At 36.6% G+C, this 20,874-nt stretch overlaps 1 protein-coding gene across 4 annotated transcripts in view; it reads left to right on the forward strand.

The window, feature by feature from the left end:
* Positions 1–20,874, forward strand: part of scara5 (scavenger receptor class A, member 5 (putative)) — a 168,106-nt gene that overhangs the window by 116,065 nt on the left and 31,167 nt on the right. For all 4 annotated transcript variants that reach the window (XM_077219657.1, XM_077219658.1, XM_077219660.1 and 1 more), the window contains exons 5-7: positions 9,035–9,523; positions 16,448–16,528; positions 16,716–16,823. In XM_077219657.1, coding sequence (XP_077075772.1) covers positions 9,035–9,523; positions 16,448–16,528; positions 16,716–16,823 — 678 coding nt within the window. The remainder of the gene's footprint in view (positions 1–9,034; positions 9,524–16,447; positions 16,529–16,715; positions 16,824–20,874) is intronic.

Consider the following 20,874-nt stretch of genomic DNA (forward strand, 5'->3'; position numbering starts at 1 on the left):
TCTCTGGGTGACCCGCACATGTGTATTTTCACTGTAAGCCTCTCTGAGTATGTGTCTTTCCCTTGGCAAGCCACCTTGCCACCTCTGGGGTTGAAATATTCCACCTGCCGTTGGACACCCTAGTGTTCCCCATATGCATTCCCCTCTGGGTCATATGTGTATTCTCTAAGTTGTCTAAGGCTCCTCAGCGAAGAAACATATCTGCATGTTGCCGGCGTCCTCCTTTTATACCCACGAGGTGGGCCGGAGTTGCGCCATGCAAATTCCGCAGACCCATGGCATTTCTTTGCCATTGGCTCGTTTTGTAATACTCGAAGTCGATAGGCTTTTTAAGCAAAACCCCATTCAACGCCATATTACATAACGTCTCCGTTCCCTACTCAGGGAAAGAGAGTTACATACATAACCAAGACGTTCACCACCATTAGATTTTCACAAGCTGAGGCACATATTAATAAAAAGAAGGTGCACAGTCTAATACACACAAATACAAAACACCATCATGGTAACACACATGACTACAAATAATTCCATAAACATTCATTAAACAATATATGATGTAATATAAAACCCAAATGTACATAACTGATAACAAAAACTAAGAACAAACATAATTATTTAAATGAACTAACATCAAATGTGAAGTGTCACCCAGGGAATTCTGTGAATGTCAATTTAGAAAAACAACAAGAACAGAAAAAAGAGAAGAGATGAGCAGAAACATAAGACCTACAACTGACTTTGGCTGCATCCTTAGATGAAATTAACTGAAGATAAAAAACATTAAATCTCTCAAGATCTCATCAGAGGATTAAAGGGACCATGTGTAGTTTTTTAGATATTTTATTATCTAAAATCAAATTTTTTATTCATAAATATGTCCTATATGGTGTACAAATATCTCTGCCAATTATCTGACTCGTCCTCATAAACGAAGGAATTTATTATCTTTATATACATGTGACGGGTCCACGGAGGCTTCCATGTCGTTCCGCCATCTTGAAAAACTATAATAGCAGAGAGGGTCTGCTAGGGTACTTGGCCAACACGTTTTCATTTAGAGCCAGCGTCACGTAACTGAAAGCAGCAGAAACGGAGGAGCAGAGCAGTGAGAGCCTCTTGTCACTGCCCCGGCAAGTTTAAAAGGCTGCATTGCACAGTTATTATTCATACTGTAACATTCGTTTGTTCGTTGTGTAAAGTTGCAGTTTGTTTGAAATAACAAATCTGTTCACCCGAAGGAAAACTCGACAAAGTGCTATTAGAAGACATCCTTTTTGGTACATAACAGCTACCGTAGATGCGACACACATTTGAAAAAGTGAGGCGCTGGAGAGCACAATTGGCTTGAATGCAAAATACAATTTCACCACTAGATGGGAGAAATTTCTACACAATGTCCTTTTAAACAACTTCACAAACAGCATTACCAGCTTCACTTATTACTAACCAGATTTACTTTATTTCTCACTGGCTAGTTTAAAAGGCTGCATTGCACTGTTATTATTCATACTGTAACATTCGTTTGTTTGTTGTGTCAAGTTGCAGTTTGTTTGAAATAACAAACCTGTTCACTCGAAGGAAAACCTGACAAAGTGCTATTAGAAGACATCCCGTCATAGCTTTTTGGTACATAACAGCTACCGTAGATGCAACACACATTTGAAAAAGCGAGGCGCTGGAGAGCACAATTCGTTTGAGTACAAAATACAATTTCACTGCTAGATGGGATAAATTTCTACACAATGTCCTTTTAAACAACTTCACAAACAGCACTACGAGGTTCACTTATTACTAACCAGATTGACTTTATTTCTTTCAGAGATCTACAGTTATGTTTGAGAATTAACAGAGTGGTGATCAGTGTTTGATTTAGTTGGGCTATTGACCCTTGACTTTATAACATTAGTTTATCTCTGTCTGCTGTAACTCTGTGTTTTATAAGACATGTTGGTTATGGCAAGAAAATCATAGAGAAAATGAATCAGGTGATGTTGGTTATGTAGTGATGATCAGGCCTGATTCACTGAGCTCATATAGAGTATTGTCTTACATACATTTTATGTTATTGATTGTAGTATCCCTATGATTCTACAGCATGATTCTTCATCCATCAGTGTTGTGATAATCTGAAGAATTTTAAAAATATTGTGCACAATAAATGTTTGAACTACTGTCTCTTTCAGACACATACATCACGGTTCAGCATATGAATCTCAACAACGGTGATGATAAAAGTACAGTGCATGATGGGAGCCATCAATCAAAACTCATCAATATCTCCCAGCATGCATTGCAACATGAATAAATTATGCTGAATGAGTATTTATTTATTTTTTTGTATTTTCTTTTACTATTATTATCTGCTTTTATTTTTGCTTTTGTTTTTGTTGTTTTGTTGCATTTTTAGTAGCTTGTTTTGTGATGTTCAGAGTTTTATATGATTATTTTGTTGATTGTCACCGTTGTTGAGATTCATACACTGATTCTTGATGTCTGTGTTGGTATAAATCATATAGTAGTTGAAAACCTCTTTTGTACACCGTGCTTTTAAAGTTTTTCAGATTACCTGTTTGTCACCGCTTGCTCACATACATTAGGGTCACACAGCTATTATATTCAATAACATGAAATATATTAGTATTTAACATTGCTCATACAATGAAAGATAAGACTTTTTATGGGATCAGTAAATCAGGCCATTACACGAAGATTATATCATCATCAATAAATAGCCAACAACACCGGATCACATTTTCTCACTGATTTTCATGCCATGACGAACGTGTTCTATAAATACACAATTAAAGCAGCCAGAGAAAATCTAAAGTTAGAAAGTCAAGGGTCAAGAGCCCAACTAAATCAAACACTGATATCCATAATGGTGACTTCAAACTTTATTATTTTCAATGAAACATCCACGTCTAAACCTCTGGTAATTCTCAATAATAACTTTTATGACAAATTGGTTTATAATACAATATTTTTAAATTACAGGCCACAGCTGGCAGTTTGTTTGTTTATTACCATAAACTGAAGTTCAATGCCATAAAACCTAAAATATTACTACCGTATTTTTTAAGGTAAAGTACTTGCAACCAGCTGCCAGTTTTTTACTGTAAACTTTGGTTCAATGCCGTAAAACATAACTTTTTCTACTGTATTTTTTATGGTACAACTGCCAGTTTTTGTTACCATACATTTTAGTTCAGTGAAGTTAAACATAAAAATTGCTACTGTATTTTTTTTACGGTAAGGTACGGTAAATGGAACGGCAAGTTTTTTTTTTACAGTGTACTTCCAAAATCCATACATTTAACAGTAGTTTACTCCAAAATTACAAGAAATGTCCCGTGAGAGCTATTACAGTTTTTCCACTGTATACAGTAAGGGTACATACTGTTAAGCAATTAACATGTCTTTTCCATTACTATTTTACAGTTTTTTAACGTTAAAATTAAGATTTTTTTTTACAGTGTATTACTGTAATGGGATTAATATTATAATTGTTATTATGTACACTGTTAGACCTTACCAGATTTTTTTAAATTAAAATACTGGCAACACTGTTTCCAGTAATTTACTGTTAATTGTACAGTTCTTTACTGTAATCTACAGTATGTTACTGTAAAAATGCACTAAAACTCTAGTTAACTAATTTCACTTGCAGAAACCGACTGCCTTAAATCAACTAAAATTTATAATGCATTAATAACATGAGCAAAGTATTACTGTGAACTTATTTCATTTGAAACCACAAAAAAACTTTTGTAAATAAAGAGATTGCCACTGGACCAGCAACTATACGATCACTGCCTTTTAAATAAAGCAACATGTAGCGTATCATCAATGTTTCTAGATCTTCTCCTGGACTGAAGCACAGGCTCTACTCTTCAACACAATGGTGACCCAAAAAACAAGATTTTAGAGTAAACTACTGGCAACAGTGTTGCGAGTATAAACCTGTTTTATTACGTACAGTTTATTGCTGTTAAAATACATTTTGTGAGTGTGTCTTTTTAATCTTACACTGTTAACCCTTTCAACCCCACAGGAAAATCCATACTACAAAGAGTAAAAAGTAACATTGACAGTGTTGCAGTGAGATAATTAAGTGGATATGTAAGTGATTGTTGAGCATTAGTGATGAACACCTGGTGTTAACAAGCAGAATCACTGAAGGAAAGAGGAACACAAGAACAGAAAATAGAGAAACACAAGAACTACAACTGACGTCCAGCCATTACACATTATTACACTTATTATTAACCAGTATGGCTTTATTTCTGTCATACATCTACTAAGTTGTTAGTGAGATGTTTAATTGAAAATGTTTGGTTCGACATTACTATTATAGAGATCAGTGTTTGCTTTAGTTGATATGCTGATGCTATATCTTGAGGTTTTATTTTGTGTACGTGTGTACACACACAGTTTTTAAACGACTGCGGTTATAATGATTTTGATGACAAAATCATCGTGTTGCCTGTTTATTCACTAAGGATTTCATTTTCACTCATTCAGAGTTTAATCCTCAACCAAAAGTGTTACATTACCACCACCATGAAATCACAGTAATAAATTACAATGAATATTTTTTTTAACACATCATGGATAAGCCAAAAAAAAAAACAGAGCTACATTGTCTTGTAGAAACACAGAGATATCACCATTTAGCACATGAATCTCAACAAGAACTGGCAATTTTTCTTTTATTCATGCAGCAGTGCATGCTGGGAGTTTTATACTATCCTGGAACCCAGCATGCATTGCGACATGAAACTTTTGATTGTCACCATTGTTGAGATTCATATGATGATTGTTGATTTCTGTGTGTGTCTAAGTCAAGCAGGAGTTAAAAATGTTTTAATGCATTATATGATTACAATATTCTTCAGAAGACCTGATTTCAGAATCTTCGATTTTATGTTGTAGATTCACAGATATATGCTAAATATGAAAAAAACATAAATTCAAAGTATATTTACAGGACACATTTGAAAATCAGACATGTCCAGTACAATTGTTACATCATCACAAAAGTCAAAAACACCAGATCAATTTTCTCTTGACTATTTCTTGCCACAACAAATGTGCTTTTAAAACACACTATTACAGCAGTCAGAGAGAGATGAATGCTAAGAAGTGCAGGGACAAGAAAGCAACTAAAGCAAATACTGATCTCCATTATGGTGACAATAAACTTGTTTCTCTTTTTCAGTTCTTGTTTCTCTGTCCTTCCGTGATTCTGCTTATCGGGTGTTCATCAGTGTCTCAATTCACTCACTTCTTTTCATTCAAGTGGACCATATTAGAGAATTAATTTAGGGAGTAGTGAATGAGGGTATAGGGTGTGATTGTGAAAACAGCCCCTGTGTGTCGACTTTGAGAGCTGTTAATGCACAGTATATTCCTGTAGGCTAGTTTTGTTTTCTACTGTATATTACTGTTTTGATGGAAAATGGTATGATATTGGCCTTTTTTACAGAAAGGGTTAACAGTGTAGTAGTGTAATGTAGACAGACACAATATCACAACTAAATGAGGTTTGAGTTTTTCTTTGTTCAGTTCGCACACTGAATACGGGTTGGACCTTAAAGTGCACCAGATTGATGAGTTCATCATTAAAATGCACAAAAATTTCTTCCGGGGGCATGACCCCCAAGTCGCCTAGAGGAAAAGAGGTCCACCCACCACAGTTTTACCAAAAATCCTGTGGGAAACACTACTATTGCTGTGCCATTGCAGCGTTTAGCTTGGTTTAGGGTTCATCACTCTGGAGTATAGTTCAATTGTATTAATAAATGACAATTTTGGAGTTATTTCATCTGTTAAATCACTTATTCATACTCACTCATTACATGGCATTAGTGGTTTTAAGGAATAGGAGTTGGTATATATTCAAGGGCATTCAAAGATCGGTGGTGTTTATGATCATATTTAGTGGGCCGGTCTGGGCCAAAATGCCAGGCCTGATATTTTGTCCCAGTCCAGCCCTGCTTATGAATGATGTATAACACTTATCTGTATGACCAAAAACGAAGGTGTATTATGAGTCTCTACCGACCTCAGGAGGTTTATGGAGGTAATAGGGTATATTTTTATGCTCCCTTAATAGAGTCATTATTGGTCCAAGGTTATATTATGTCTAGTTGGACATGTGACATACTGCTGCATATTCCTTACATATTTGTACAATGCACAGTGATTAAAATCACCCATCATAAAAATATGAAGTTAATGTCTGAAATTGCGTGATGCTCTTCTCGATGTACTCATGGCCAAGTTTGTATTTAAATATTTGGGGAAACTCTCTAGGCGTAATGTGGACGAAGGGATATCATGAACAACTCAATGTCTATGTCAAAGGTGCATAGTCGCTCTCTCACCACCACAATCTTGCCAGTTATCCCTGCATCACAATCAGGACGAAATGGGCCACTGAATCCATAGATTAACAGATCTTTTTCAGAGTCTGATTTCAATAGCCATGTCTCCATAATTGAAAGCAAACAACTGTCTCTAAATTCATGTTGAAAACCAACATGTGCGTGTAATTCCTCTTTGTTGTTGCGTAGATACCAAACTAAGAAATGGACGGTAGTGGAATGCGAAACAGCGGTCTCTTTCTCATTATTTCAAGTACCCCACCTCTTCTCCCTCGCATCCTCTGCTGTTGACTAGAGTGGGCTTTAATTTTAAATCCTCGAGTAAGATCCCTCTGGTCCGGGAAGAAGAAATTCACAGTTGGCTTAACCGGCGAGAGATTCTCCCACAACAGCAGAAATTCTCTATTGTAATAAATCCATTTCAAACACTACTACTTTACTACTACACACTACATTAACTACTATTTATTAACAATTTAATTCATAATTTGATACAATGTTCACAGCAAAATCCCCAGTGTTAAATTAACACTCCTCAATGTACACATGTGTCCACACTACAGGGTGTTTAAAATTAACACTGAAACAGTGTTGAAGTTAATGAGATAATTAAGTGATGATTGAGAATTATTGAAGATACCTGATGTTAATAAGCAGAATCATTGAAGGAAAAATAACTACGGACTTCAAGCCATTACACATTATTGCACATATTATTACCAGTTTGACTTTATTTCTGTCATACATCTATACAGTTATTAGATTTAACAGAAGTTTAGATGGTAATGTTTTATGGAATGTTTCGTTTCAAGTCTCCGTTATGGTTATCGGTGTTTGCTTTATTTGGGCTCTTGACCCTTTAATTTTTTATATTAGTTTTTCTCTGGCTGTTCCAACTCTGTGTTTATAAAGCACATTTGTTTTAGCAAGAGAAACTATGACCAGGGCTGCATTTCCTGAAAGCATCGTAAGCTTATTTTGATCATACAGACCATTTATTGCAATTCTTCTTCAATCAAGTTAGGCTTAAGATGTTTATGGGAAACGCAGCCCAGGTCATGATGGTTATGTGTCGATGATGAAATAACAATCCTGTAATGTCCTGATTCACTGGTCTCACCCAGCATTATAAATTGATTATACAAATACTTTATTAATTTTGCATTACAGTAGCTAATTCCAGTAGTGCTTTAATAATCTGAAGGTTTTAAAATCACACACAGATATCAAGAATCTACATATGAATCTCAACAAAAGTGACAATCACACAAATGCTTCATGTTGCAGTGCATGATGGGAGCCACCAATCAAAACACATCCATGGCTCACATCATGCATTGCAGCATGAATAAATTATGGAGCGGAATTGTCCTGTCATTTTCATTGTTTTTATCTGTTTGCTTTTATTCTGCTGTTGTTCTGTTATGACTTAAGTAGCTTGTTTTGTGATGTTCAGAGTTGATCTGTTTGTCACTAGTTTGTTTATTGTCATCATTGTTGGGAATCTTATGATAATTCTTGATGTCTGTGTGTCTAAAGACAAGAGCTTTTGTGCTCAAAGTATTTTCAAAATTGTTCATATTGCTGTTGGATCTCAAACTGTAGAACCTCAGGGCTACAATCACCAGTAACTAAATAAGACATCAAGCATATAGTCAAACATTTAGATTCTGAGTGATATCAGTGACTCAGGTCACTACATGACGATAATGTTCATCATCAAAACATATTGTGAGCAGAACAGTTTTTTTCTTGCAGTAACACATGTGCTTCATAAACACAATGTTGGAACAGTCAGAGAAAAACTAACATTAAAAAATGAAACGGGTTAAGAGCCCAACTCAAACACTGACCACCAATATGGTGACTTGAAACGAAAACTTCCATTAGACATTACTGTCTAAACTTCTGTTGAATCTCAAGAACTTTTGTAGATGTATGACAGAAATAAAGTCAAACTGGTTAAAAATAAGTGCAATAATGTGTAATGGCTCAAAGTCAGTTGTAGTTCTTGTGTTTCTCTTTTTTCTGTTCTTGTTGTTTCTCTTTCCTTCAATGATTATGCTTATTAACATTAGGTGTCACCACTAATGGCCAATCATCACTTAATTAATCACTAAATCATCTAATTAACTTTAACACTGATTCAGTGTTAATTTTAACACCCTGTAGTGTGGACACATATGTACACTGAGTAGTGTTAATTTAACACTGGGGATTTTGCTGTGATGTACATACACATTTTTACGTACATATACTTTAAAAAAAATGCCTGCATGTAAATACATATATAATTAATTTCCATAATTACATGTAGATTTATAATTTTGACCCTATACCTTACCCACCTTTAAATCTAAGCATACCACCAAACCTGTCCCTAATATTAACGATCAGTAAATAGTAATTAAAGCATAAAGTGGGACGATGCATTTACATTTATTTAATTTATTCCCTGTGCCGTTCATATTAATATCCCCATGGTCTATTGTTTGAGAGAATGAATACTTATTCGAGTCTAATATGCCTATACTTGTAATTGAGGTGCCAGTGTGAACACACTACATCACATCAACATAAAACCTAATTTACTTGTGCAAGTGTGACTAATACATGCTCTACACTTCTGTTACTAATACGACCAGGGCGACTAGCACAGGGCTTGGAGCGTGACATCAAAGATCTGCAGGCTTTCTCCGAGCACACCACGGACTCTGTGGCTCAACTCTGGGAGCATCTAGCCATGATCAGTCATTCTAGTCAAAGGAACAGCAGCAGTCTGGGAGAGGAGTTAGCCTTTGTTGCTGGCTCTATCCGAACACAGGATGCAGTTTTAAAGACAATGGAGGTAAACGTAGAGACTCTACAGGAGGGTCTGAAGGAGGTGGGATGGACAGTGCAGACATTAAACCATTCACTTAGTGGAGATGTGAGTCTGCACCAAGTGAAAATCTGTGAACTACAGGAGAAGATTGGAAATGTGTCCCATGATACCACAAGCATGAGGATCACACAAATACACCTTGAGGAACAGATCAGGAGTGAGATTGAAATCCTAAACGTCATCACTGCAGATCTGAGGCTAAAGGAATGGGAGCACTCCATGGCACTCAAAAATTTAACTGTATTACAAGGTAGGAGCTTGTCCCCTTTCTATCGGCGTCTCAATAAGGACAATGTTACTGAGAAAAAAAGCTTTTTTGTTTAAACTGTTAAGTGTTTGATGTTTTTTTCTAACAGTCTTTTCTAAATTTACAATTTTAATAAATGTCTTAATAAGAATGCACATTGCTTGATTATAACATACACAAGGTGTATGCACTTCTGAGTAGTAATAGTAATTTTAATGTAATTTGTATTAGAGATATTTTTTCATAACTCAACATGTGTGGTTTGTTGTCCTCTGAATCCTGTACTGGAGTTTCTTCCGTGATTTAAATATTACTGATAGTGATTGGTTGAAAGTTTTGCCCATTGTGCTTAACCTAAATATGGCCAGTACTCATTTCATGCATTAAAATATGTTTAAACAGAGATCTCTGTCAGGATCAAAACATTTCCTACTCTTCATCAGAGTAAAGAAATATTGTGTCTACATTATAAAAATGACCCGAGATCAAGTAAAAACATATTTACTGTTTAGACACTGGTTCATGGGTTATGTGAAATCGTCCTCTAGAGGTGAACCATTGAAATTTAAAAATAGCTATGAATTAGTTTTGAAATAGTTTTTTCCTTGCCTTATTTACTGAAGTCAGGTGGCTTTGGCAGTTTGATACACCCTCCGAATCACTGGTTTTAAACAGAACATTTGTGAAGGACACTGCACTATATATCCTTCAGAGACAGTATCTGCTCATCTTGTCAAAACAATAATACATTATAATAACACAAGGGCAGTATAATTTTAATATAAAAAAAATTGCCTTGATACAAGTCAGTGTGTTTCTAGAAACACTGCAATGGCTGGGAAAAGAACTAATATAATAATAATAATAATAATAATAATAATAATAATAATAAAAGTATTAAAAAAACAAGCCCAAACTCAATTATAATAAGCAAACAAGGTAATGCTGTTTTTATAGTTGTTTCGAGCATCCTCATGTAAGATATTGAGAGATTTAATTTATTGTATTTGCAGTTGATTTCCAGCTCTGTGGCTGCAAGTCACTTGTAATTGTTGTGCATCTGCTCTTTGTTAGAACTTTCCTTTGTTCTAGTTTGATTGCTGATTGGAGTAGCACTTGTTCTGAGTTTCTTTGATTATCTCCTTTGTTTGTCTTTTGTATTTATATAGCCTGTGTTTTAGGCCCTGTCCACACGGAGACGCGTTTAGCTGTATACGTACAATTTTTTTATTGGATCGACGTTTCATCCAGACGGATCCGGCGTTTTGGGAGATTGAAACCGCTATTTTTTTTAAACCGGGTCACAGGGTGGATAAATCTGAAAACAACACCCTTGTGTTTTCGTGTGTACGGCCAATCCGTATATTTTGTGAAACGATGATGTCATCAACCCACGTGTCGACTAGTCAGACGCGCTAAATCAGTAACAACAACTGCGACTACTTGCTTGAGTAACGTTCATGCTTCAGAAGCTACTGAGCCTCTTTTATTTCTTTATTTATTATTTAGGCCTACTTTAATGTATTTTTATTTTATTTCTTTATTTTACTTCTTTATTTATTTATATTTATTTCTTATGCTATGATGGTTGTATTTTGTCTGATTAAGACATTTCGTATTTTGTAGGGATGGGCATTTCAAGCAAAAATAATATTCGACGATCTCTGGGAATTATTTTATTATTATTCAAAAAATGCACCTCTGCCCCCCCATGCGCACCGGTAACACGGCGTTCGCTCCGACATTAAATTTCTCTGTACTGTAGGCCTACATGTTGTAGCCATTAAAGAAAAGTTAGTTTCATATTTATGTTTAAATATTATGTTATTTTTTTCCATTTCATATATGTGACCAGTCACGGAAACTAGGGACACAAGTCGGTTCTGGGGCATTTTGAGTTATTCATAGATTCTGAGAGTGTAATATCCAAGCTTTCCAACGATGTGTAACATGTGGAAATCTGATAATATTTGGAGAAGTTGTGGCCATTTTAAAGTAGGCACTTAAAAAAGCTCAAAGAGGAGAAAACGAGCTAAAGATTGTGCAGTTCTCACCTGTCTCTGCTGCTGGGGGTGACAATAGGGCTCATTTACATCTCATTTAGATAAGCCATACCCCCTGTAAAGCTCCTCCATGTGCTTTACAGCTTTTTTTACACTTCGAATGAGTGCACTTCTGCCGCACTAGGCGAAAAACAATTGTGCTGCCCCTCTATTTGCAACGTACCAGCAACAACACACAAAGACCAATAATGCCATATAGCCTGCATATAACGCGAAACCAGCAACAACACATAAAGACCAATATGCCATATACATATAACGCAAAACCAGCAACAACACACAAAGACCAATATGCCATATAGCCTGCATATAACGCAAAACCAGCAACAACACACAAAGGCCAATATGCCATATACATACAGTATAACGCAAAACCAGCAACAATACACAAAGACCAATATGCCATATACATATAACGCAAAACCAACAACAACAAACAAAGACCAATAAGCCATAGGCCTACATATCTATAGCGCAAATAGTACGCAACGCTCGTGTGCCCAAAATGTCAACAATATTAAAGTTTATGTAGGAGGCAAATGCCTGCTGGCATTTTTCTTTAAGCAGTCATTTCTGCAATTTTCCAAATAATCACATTTCACCTCCTCAAATTACTGTTGCAAATCTCTTTACACCACTTTCTTATGTGCGTATACACACACAAATGAAATGTCCGCAAGCACATTATATCATCAGCAGGTCTTAAATAACGACTAAAGAGCAAATGAAGCTTAACTTACATTTCAGAAACACGCACGGCAGGCCTTCATCGCAGCAGCAAAGGTCTTAACTGCATCCTCTATTTCGATTCTCCGTCACATATGAAACAGCCAGCCACCGCTGTCAGCGAGCCGAGCCGCCGTATTGAAGCACTGAGGGCGAGCGCGCTGCGCCCATACCTCCGGTTCAGTTTCCCGAGCCCACGAAGTGCGGCGAAAACATTTTCGGTGTAACTGCCAGACGGTTCATCTCGTCTGCGACAATCTTTGCGGCATCCATCTTCATTGAATTTTGATATCAGAGAGAGCTGGCCAGAGCACAGCATAATAAGTAGCCATGTGGTTGACTTGGAGGGCGGGGGCAAAAGCGCCGGGTTATTCAGTATGGAAATACACACAGACAATGACACGCCACGCCCCTACTGCATGATAGAATCTCCGAAAACAAGCCGATTTCAACCTCAAAATGTAAGCTTTTAAATATACCAATACTGCTATCTCAAACATGGAGAGGCTTCTTCGTGATTTCAATTAACAGATTCTCCAAAAAATTGAAAATCACCAATTTTGAAAAAAAACTCTTCTTTCTCATTTTGCTCGAAAGTTGTGCTGCCGACTTGTGTCCCTGGTTTCTGTGACGGGTCACATATGTTGATTATATGAAAAGTGAACAGCGTGAGAAGCCTAATCATAAGATGCGCAATGTCGAGACACATCATTTTGACCACTTCATTAAGTTTTGTTTTGTATAAAGCCTTTCTTTAAAGTAAATTTCGTTTTGTATAAATTGTATCTTAATTTTAATCAATGTTTCATCAACCAATTTCCTGGATTTAATAAGTAAGAAGCAAATATAGCAGACAATAGCCTATAATCAGGACATGGAGGCGCCGACGCGATATAACTTGCATCGCACGTGAACTGGAGCTTGTCTCATAAATGAACAGAAACTCAGAAATATATCTAAGCTTGAAATTTCTACTTTTAAACAAACAATTCAAAACTAAAAGAAACAGACAACTCTAATAATCCGTATGAAGTGCGCTTTTTTCTCTATATGCACCTTCACAATACTGCGAGTCAGCATCGTCACAGAAAACACTAGTTTATTAATAAACAATTAAAATGTCTCCTTGCTATATTTGACACATTCATAATGATTAGGCTATTTGCCGGTTCTTTGTGGCAAGCTTTATGCTTTAGCTAACTAATCGAATATCGTGACTCATCCCTATTTTGTACCAGGCCATTTATGGTTTTTCATATTGTTCAATAAAGCTACTGTGTCTAATATTACATACTGTATATTACTGTATACAGTGCGAAAGGTTTATGCGCAAGTCTTCTGGCATGTATACTACATCGGTTTGAGTCGTTTCAGTGGTTTCGAGTGTACGGAGATATTTCTTGAGACGGCGACGTTTTTACGGAATTTTTTTTAGAACGAGGAAAAAAAAGATCGGTTAGGGAAAGCGCTGGCTTCGTGTGGACGTGGCCTTAGTTGCCCTTTGTCTATTTTGTCATTGTTGTTGCTTTGATCCCTGTGTTTTTGTTATTAGTTAACCTGAGGCCTGTACCATGATGGTAGTTGAACAAACTCAGGGTTACAGGATTAGTTTAGAGTTGACAAAACCAAACCAATCCAACCAGGCTTTGTTGGTACCATGATGCTGATCATCAACCTTCTCTGTCAACTCAGGCTTTGATCCTGAGTTTAGGAGTTTAGGTGTGACGTCAGTAGCAAACAGCGTTGAGAAAGAGTGAAACTGAGATTTATTTCTCGCGAGAGAAGCAGTGAAATTCACTTATTAAATAAAAGTATTAAAATAGTAAGAATTTAAACAAATTTACACAGCAAGAAGAAAACAGCTGTCTATGAAAGAGGACAACTAAAAGAAAAAGTCTCGCTACTGTATATCAGTGCAAGTAAAAGTTGTGAAGTTATTTTATACAGCTGATAAAGGTATAGAGAGAATTGAACATTTAAGCTCACATGTAGTCATTTTATAGCTTCATCTATTGATGCTAAAGCGTATTTATATTACCTTTATATATTTATTCATTTAAACTGCGTAATAATAATTGATGAACTAAAATTGTACATGTGTGATTGATAAAGGGTATAATAATTACATAAATAATATCTAAATCATACAAATTTATTATTCTAAATAAGCATCACTAAAAACCAGACGATTTTGTCTTTAAAAATCATTTGCTATGTAGTGACCTTTAATTTGGAGTAGAAACAGATGGAGTGACTTTATCGCATCAGACATGTGTCACTTTGCTCACAGCTGATTGGTCCAAGTTCAGTTTGCAACCTCTTACCTAGAACATAACCTGCCCCGGACCAGGTTAGCCGTGTAGCGTAAGTTACTATGGCGATGAACACTGCTAAAAGCCAAACCACTTTCATGGTCCCTAAAACCCAGGGTTGACGCAAACTAAACTGAAACATAGCTGGCTAGTCACCTAAACCGGCTTCATGGTATAGGCCCCTGAAGTCTATTTTGGAGTTTATTATAATTAAAGTATTCACTGACTGGAAATAGATCCAGCTCTTTTATTTTATGTTTGTTTGCGACTCCATTGCTGACACTCTTTCGCCTCGTTTTTTTTCTTATGTCTCTTCAGTGAGGCCTGTTGCATGAAACTAGTTGAACAAACTCTGAGATTCACAAATCCAGATAAAACCAACCTGGTTTAAATCAGGTTCAGTGATCTCACAAAGCTCAGTATAAATATTCTCCGTCAACTCAGGTTTAATTCAGAGTCTCCAATTAACTCTGAAGTGTGTGCACCTGAAAGTGTGACACGTGCAGAAAACAGCCAATCACACGGAACATGGAGAGCATCAGTTGATTCACTTCTTGCGAAAGAGACTGCACGTTGTGATTGTTGTGATTGGCCGTGTGATTCACTTCTCTTCTGAACATTAAGAGACTGTAATGAAAAAAAATATCACGAAATTAAATGCATTTACAAGGCAAGAATAAACACTGCTTCTTCAGCAAATGTTTGAGAAGGCAGCTGAAATAAAATATCTGACTATATCAATACAAGTGAATAAAACAAATAGGCCTTATATTTTATAGTTTCACATAGAGCTCAAAATAATACATGTATGCTTAATCTGTTTAAAAACATACATTAGCTAAAGCTTGCATATATATATTTAAAAGCAAAGTTTAATATTAATTGTAAATTAATATAATAATTATAAGAATATATTATATGAATTATACATAATTACAATTCATAAGACATAAATATAATAAATAATTAGCAGCAAAAGATGGTCAATTTTGTCTCTAAAAATCTTTCACTCTAAACTGCTTTACTCAAAAAAAAAAAAAATAATATATATATATATATATATATATATATATATATATATATATATATATATATATGTATATATATATATACTAATATATAGATATTTTATTTCGGAGTTTTGGTTTGGAACTCTAACCCAGAATAAAACCTGCTCCGGAGCAGGTTAGCCATGTAGCGTAAGTTACCATGGCAATGAAACCAGCTAAAAAACAATCTATATTATTGAGCCCGCAAAACCAGAGTTTTCTTAAACTAATCTCAAACTTACCTGGGTAGCAAGTTCTAGCAACTGAATCTGGCTTCATGCAACAGGCCAAAGAAAACATTGTGAATTGTAAGTCATCACTTGTAGATGGATCCTACTTTAATCAACTCCATTACTACTTCAGTGTTACTCCCTAAACCTATGAACATGGAACAGTGTTGTTTTAACACTGAGGATTTGGCTGTGACACTTCCCCCATTTGCCATTGGTTGGACAAACAAATACTGTAGTCCCAACACAAACTCACACAATTGGTTGAATCAGTATTCCTGTGTCAGGGCTGCTTGTGATGTTTAAACAGTTGCTTCACCCAAAGGTCTACAGAAAATATGTCCTATCCTTTATAGTCCACATACACACACAGTCCAAAGAGCAGGGTAAACATGTGTTCTCCATTGTACAAATTGCACTGAACAAAGAAACAGAGCCTGCTAGTCTAGGTTATAAGAAGTCTGTTGTTAGGTGACTCTGGAACCAGTAATGGATCGATTTTTTACACTTCAGTTTTAATAGTTAAATGTTGTTGTTCTGTTTTTAGGACCCCCAGGACCAAAGGGTGAGAAGGGTGATGGTGGGCCCCTGGGACCAGCTGGACTTCCTGGTTTGACGGGAATAAGAGGTGTAGTACCACACTCACACAACACACAGTGAAGCACAGCCAAAACATATCATCACCAGCAACTGACTGACCAGCTATAGTCTCTAAATCATCCACATGTATGAACACAACCCAATGACAGCTCATGTGTATGTCATTTGTCTTGAGTATACATCCTAAAGAAACTTTTGTTTTTGTTTTTTGTCAGGCTTGTCAGGAGAAAAGGGCATTCAGGGTCCTCGTGGACTGGCAGGACGAGGTGGGCAGGATGGACACAACGGAGAAAAAGGAGATATTGGGCCAGAGGGACCGAAAGGTTAGACATTTATGTTGACAAATACACACACACATGTCTGGTTCACTATCTTTGTGGGGACACTCATAGAAAAAAATGCACTCTGGGTTATATTTGCCATTTTCAAGAAAATAGCCTACAGGAATATACTGTGAATTAACAGCGCTCAAAGTTGACACCAGAGGCTGTATTCAAAATCACACCCTATACATTCATTCACTATTCCCTACATTAGTTCACTAATATAGTCCATTTGACAAAGTCAATAAAAAGAAGTGAGTGAATTCAGACACTGATAAACACCTGACAAGCAGAATCACTGAAGGACAGAGAAACAAGATGAGAAAAAAAGAGAAACACATGAACTACAACTGATTTCCAGCCACACTGACTGTGAAAACAGTATACAATCCAGTTTAACATTATTTCTTTCATACATGTACAAAATTACTTGTTGAGAATTAACAGAGGTTTTAGGTTTTATTGAAAATAATAAAGTTTGTAGTCACTATTATGGAGATCAGTGTTTGATTTAGTTGGTCTCTTGACCTTTGACTTTATAACATTAGATTTTCACTAGTTTTTCATCAGGTGTATTTGGCTGTTGTACTGATACCATAATCATTCTGGACATGTCTGATCTCATCCTGTGTAAAAGCTTTACATTTATGGGTATTTAATATCTATCAATCATATATCTGTGAATACAGCATAAGATCCAGCAATATTGCTGTAATCAATTATTCTGATGGATATTGAAATCATATAGTGCATTAAAACATTTTGAACTCCTGCTTGACTTAGACAGACGTACATCAACAATCAGCATATGAATCTCAACAATGGTGACAATCAAAAGTTTCATGTCGTGATGCATGCTGGGTTCCAGGATAGTATAAAACTCACAGCATATACTGCAGCATGAATAAAATATGTATTTATTGCCACCATTGTTGAGATCTCTGTGTTTCTACAAGACAGTGTAGCTCTGTTTTTTGTTGTGTATTATGTGTTTAAAACAATTGTCATTGCAACTGATTGATGTTGCTAGAAGCTTCACAGTGGTGGTAATGTAACACTTTTAATACAGGATTAAACTCTGAATGAGATTAGTGAATGAACAGGCTATGATTTTGTCATCATCATCATCATAAATATAACAAAAACAATTCGCAAACCGTATGTGTGCACACACAAGTACGACTTGCGAAAACACAGTTCAAACAGCAAGAGCAAAACGAATGTAAATAAGTCAAGGGTCAGGAGCCCAACTAAAGCAAATACTGATCTCCACAATAGTAAATTCAAACCAAACATTTTCAATTACACATCGCAATAACAACTTCTGTAGATGTATGACAGAAATAAAGTAAAACTGGTGATTAATAAGTGTAATAATGTGTAATGGCTGGAAGTCAGTTCTAGTTCTTGTGTTTCTCTATTTTCTGTTCTTGTGTTCCTCTTTCCTTCAGTGATTTTGCTTGTTAACAGCAGGTGTTCATCACTAATGCTCAACAATCACTTACATATTCACATAATTATCTCACTGTAACACTGTCAATGTTGCTTGTATGAATAAATGACGTGCACCTCTCCAAAAATGTAACAACGCGCCAATTCAACGCGGACGCAAGCGCTGTGATTGGTCTGCTAGAACCTCTCCCTCTGGTTTCACATGTTCCCTCTGCATGAGTAATTGCACGTCAACGCGGACAACGACGCAGAAGTATAAATCAAAACCAACGCGTAGTATATAGCGTAGAGGCTCCGGCGTAGGTCCGACGCAGAAGTATAAATCAGCCTTCAGTCGCCTCCTGTCGTTTCAAAGAATAGTACAACGGCGAGCGCGTCAAGTATAGGCTAAATGCCTCGTCCGTTTGGGGAGGTGCGCATGAGTAATGCGCACCTTACTTGTTGGTAAGGTGCCACCTAAGTTGATAGAGACAGCGGAGGCTCGCACTGTGGAGCCAGGCAAAAGTTTAAACAAGGCTTAAGTCCCAATACTGTAAAACTCGACGTACATTCTCATCGAATGTTAATGCAGTGGTAGAGTTATACTCACAGGACACTGCACTTATTCGCAATCACAAAAGTTCATTTTGTCAAACAAGCCACTTTGAAATGTTGCTGTTTTCATGAATACAAAAGTTGGGTGACCCTCCCCCTAGACTAAAAAAAGTTGGATGACCCTCCCCTCAACAAAGAATAAAAATACATGACCCTCCCCTATTTTCCTCTGGTGGTCCATTCCATAAATACCGAACGGTCCCTAAGGTCTATCAGTATACAGTCCCCTCCAAAAGTATTGGAACGGTAAGGCAAATTCCTTTGTTTTTGTTGTTCACTGAAGACATTTGGGTTTAAGATCAAAAGATGATTATGAGACAAAAGTTCAGAATTTCAGCTTTTATTTCCTGGTTTTTACATCTAGATGTGTTAAACAACTCACAACATACCACCCTTTGTTTGAACCCACCCATTTTTCAAGTGAGCAAAACTATTGGAACAAATAATCTTAAAGTAAATAACATTTAATATTTGGTGGCATAACCCTTGCTTGCAATAAGTGCCTCAAGCCTACGACCCATCGACATCACCAAACGGTTGCATTCTTCATTTGTGATGCTATTCCAGGCTTTTACCGCAGCTTCTTTCAGTTCTTGTTTGTTTCGGGGTATTTCTCTCTTCAGTCTCCTCTTAAGGAGGTGAAATGCATGCTCTATTGGGTTAAGGTCAGGTGATTGACTTGGCCAGTCTAAAACCTTCCACTTTTTCCCCCTGATGAAGTCCTTTGTTTTGTTGGCAGTGTGCTTTGGGTCATTGTCCTGCTGCATGATAAACTTTCTCCCGATTAGTTTCAATGCATTTCTCCGTAAATTGGCAGACAAAATGTTTCTGTACACTTCTGAATTCATTCTGCTGCTACCATCATCAGTTCCATCATCAATACATATTAATGAGCCTGTTCCAGAAGCAGCCATGCACGCCCAAGCCATGACATTACCTCCACCATGCTTCACAGATGATCTTGTATTCTTCGGATCAAGAGCAGTTCCTTTCTTTCTCCACACTTTGGCTTTACCATCACTTTGGTAGAGATTAATCTTGGTCTCATCAGTCCATAAGAATGTGTTCCAGAACTTTTGCGGCTCATCTCTGTACTTCTGTGCAAATTTCAATCTGGACTTCCGATTCTTACTGCTAATGAGTGGTTTGCATCTTGTGGTGTGGCCTCTATATTTCTGCTCTCTGAGTCTTCTTCGAACAGTGGATTGTGAAACCTTCACCCCTGCACTGTGGAGGTTGTTGGTGATGTCACTTACTGATGTTTTGGGGGATTTCTTCACAGCTCTCACAATATTTCTGTCATCAACTACTGTTGTTTTCCTTGGCCGACCTGTTCAACGTCTGTTACTCAGTACACCAGTAGTTTCTTTCTTTTTCAGGACATTCCAAATTGTTGTGCTTGCTATGCCCAATGTTTGTCCAATGGCTCTGGTCGATTTTCCTTCTTTTCTCAGCTTGACAATGGCTTGCTTTTCTCCCATAGACAGCTCTCTGGTCTTCATGTTGGTTTATCTTCTTTAACAGGAAATGCAGTCTTTATAGGTTTGAACCAAGTATGAAAACTTAGACTAGTCATGCAGAGCTATTTAATGTTTGTATAATCAAACTAAAAGGCAACACCTGGGCAACAAGAAACACCTCTCAGTCACATGTTCCAATACTTTTGCTCACTTGAAAAATGGGTGGGTTAAAACAAAGGGTGGTATGTTGTGAGTTGTTTAACACATCTAGATGTGAAAACCAGGAAATAAAAGCTGACATTCTGAACTTTTGTCTCATACTCATCTTTTGGTCTTAAACCCAAATGTCTTCAGTGAACAACCAAAACAAAGGAATTTGCCTTACCGTTCCAATACTTTTGGAGGGGACTGTATATTAGTGAGGAGATTTTGTACCTCACAAGTATAGTCAAACCTGTACTCACACACATTAAAGTGTAAACACAATGTAAATATTTATTGTTCACTGTATTCAGCTTTGATTAAAACAAGTGTTTTGCTAGGTA

Source organism: Siphateles boraxobius, unplaced genomic scaffold (assembly GCF_051911475.1).
Source record: "Siphateles boraxobius isolate OS27281-9 unplaced genomic scaffold, OSU_SipBor_1 8, whole genome shotgun sequence".
Classification (NCBI taxonomy): Eukaryota; Metazoa; Chordata; class Actinopteri; order Cypriniformes; family Leuciscidae; genus Siphateles; species Siphateles boraxobius.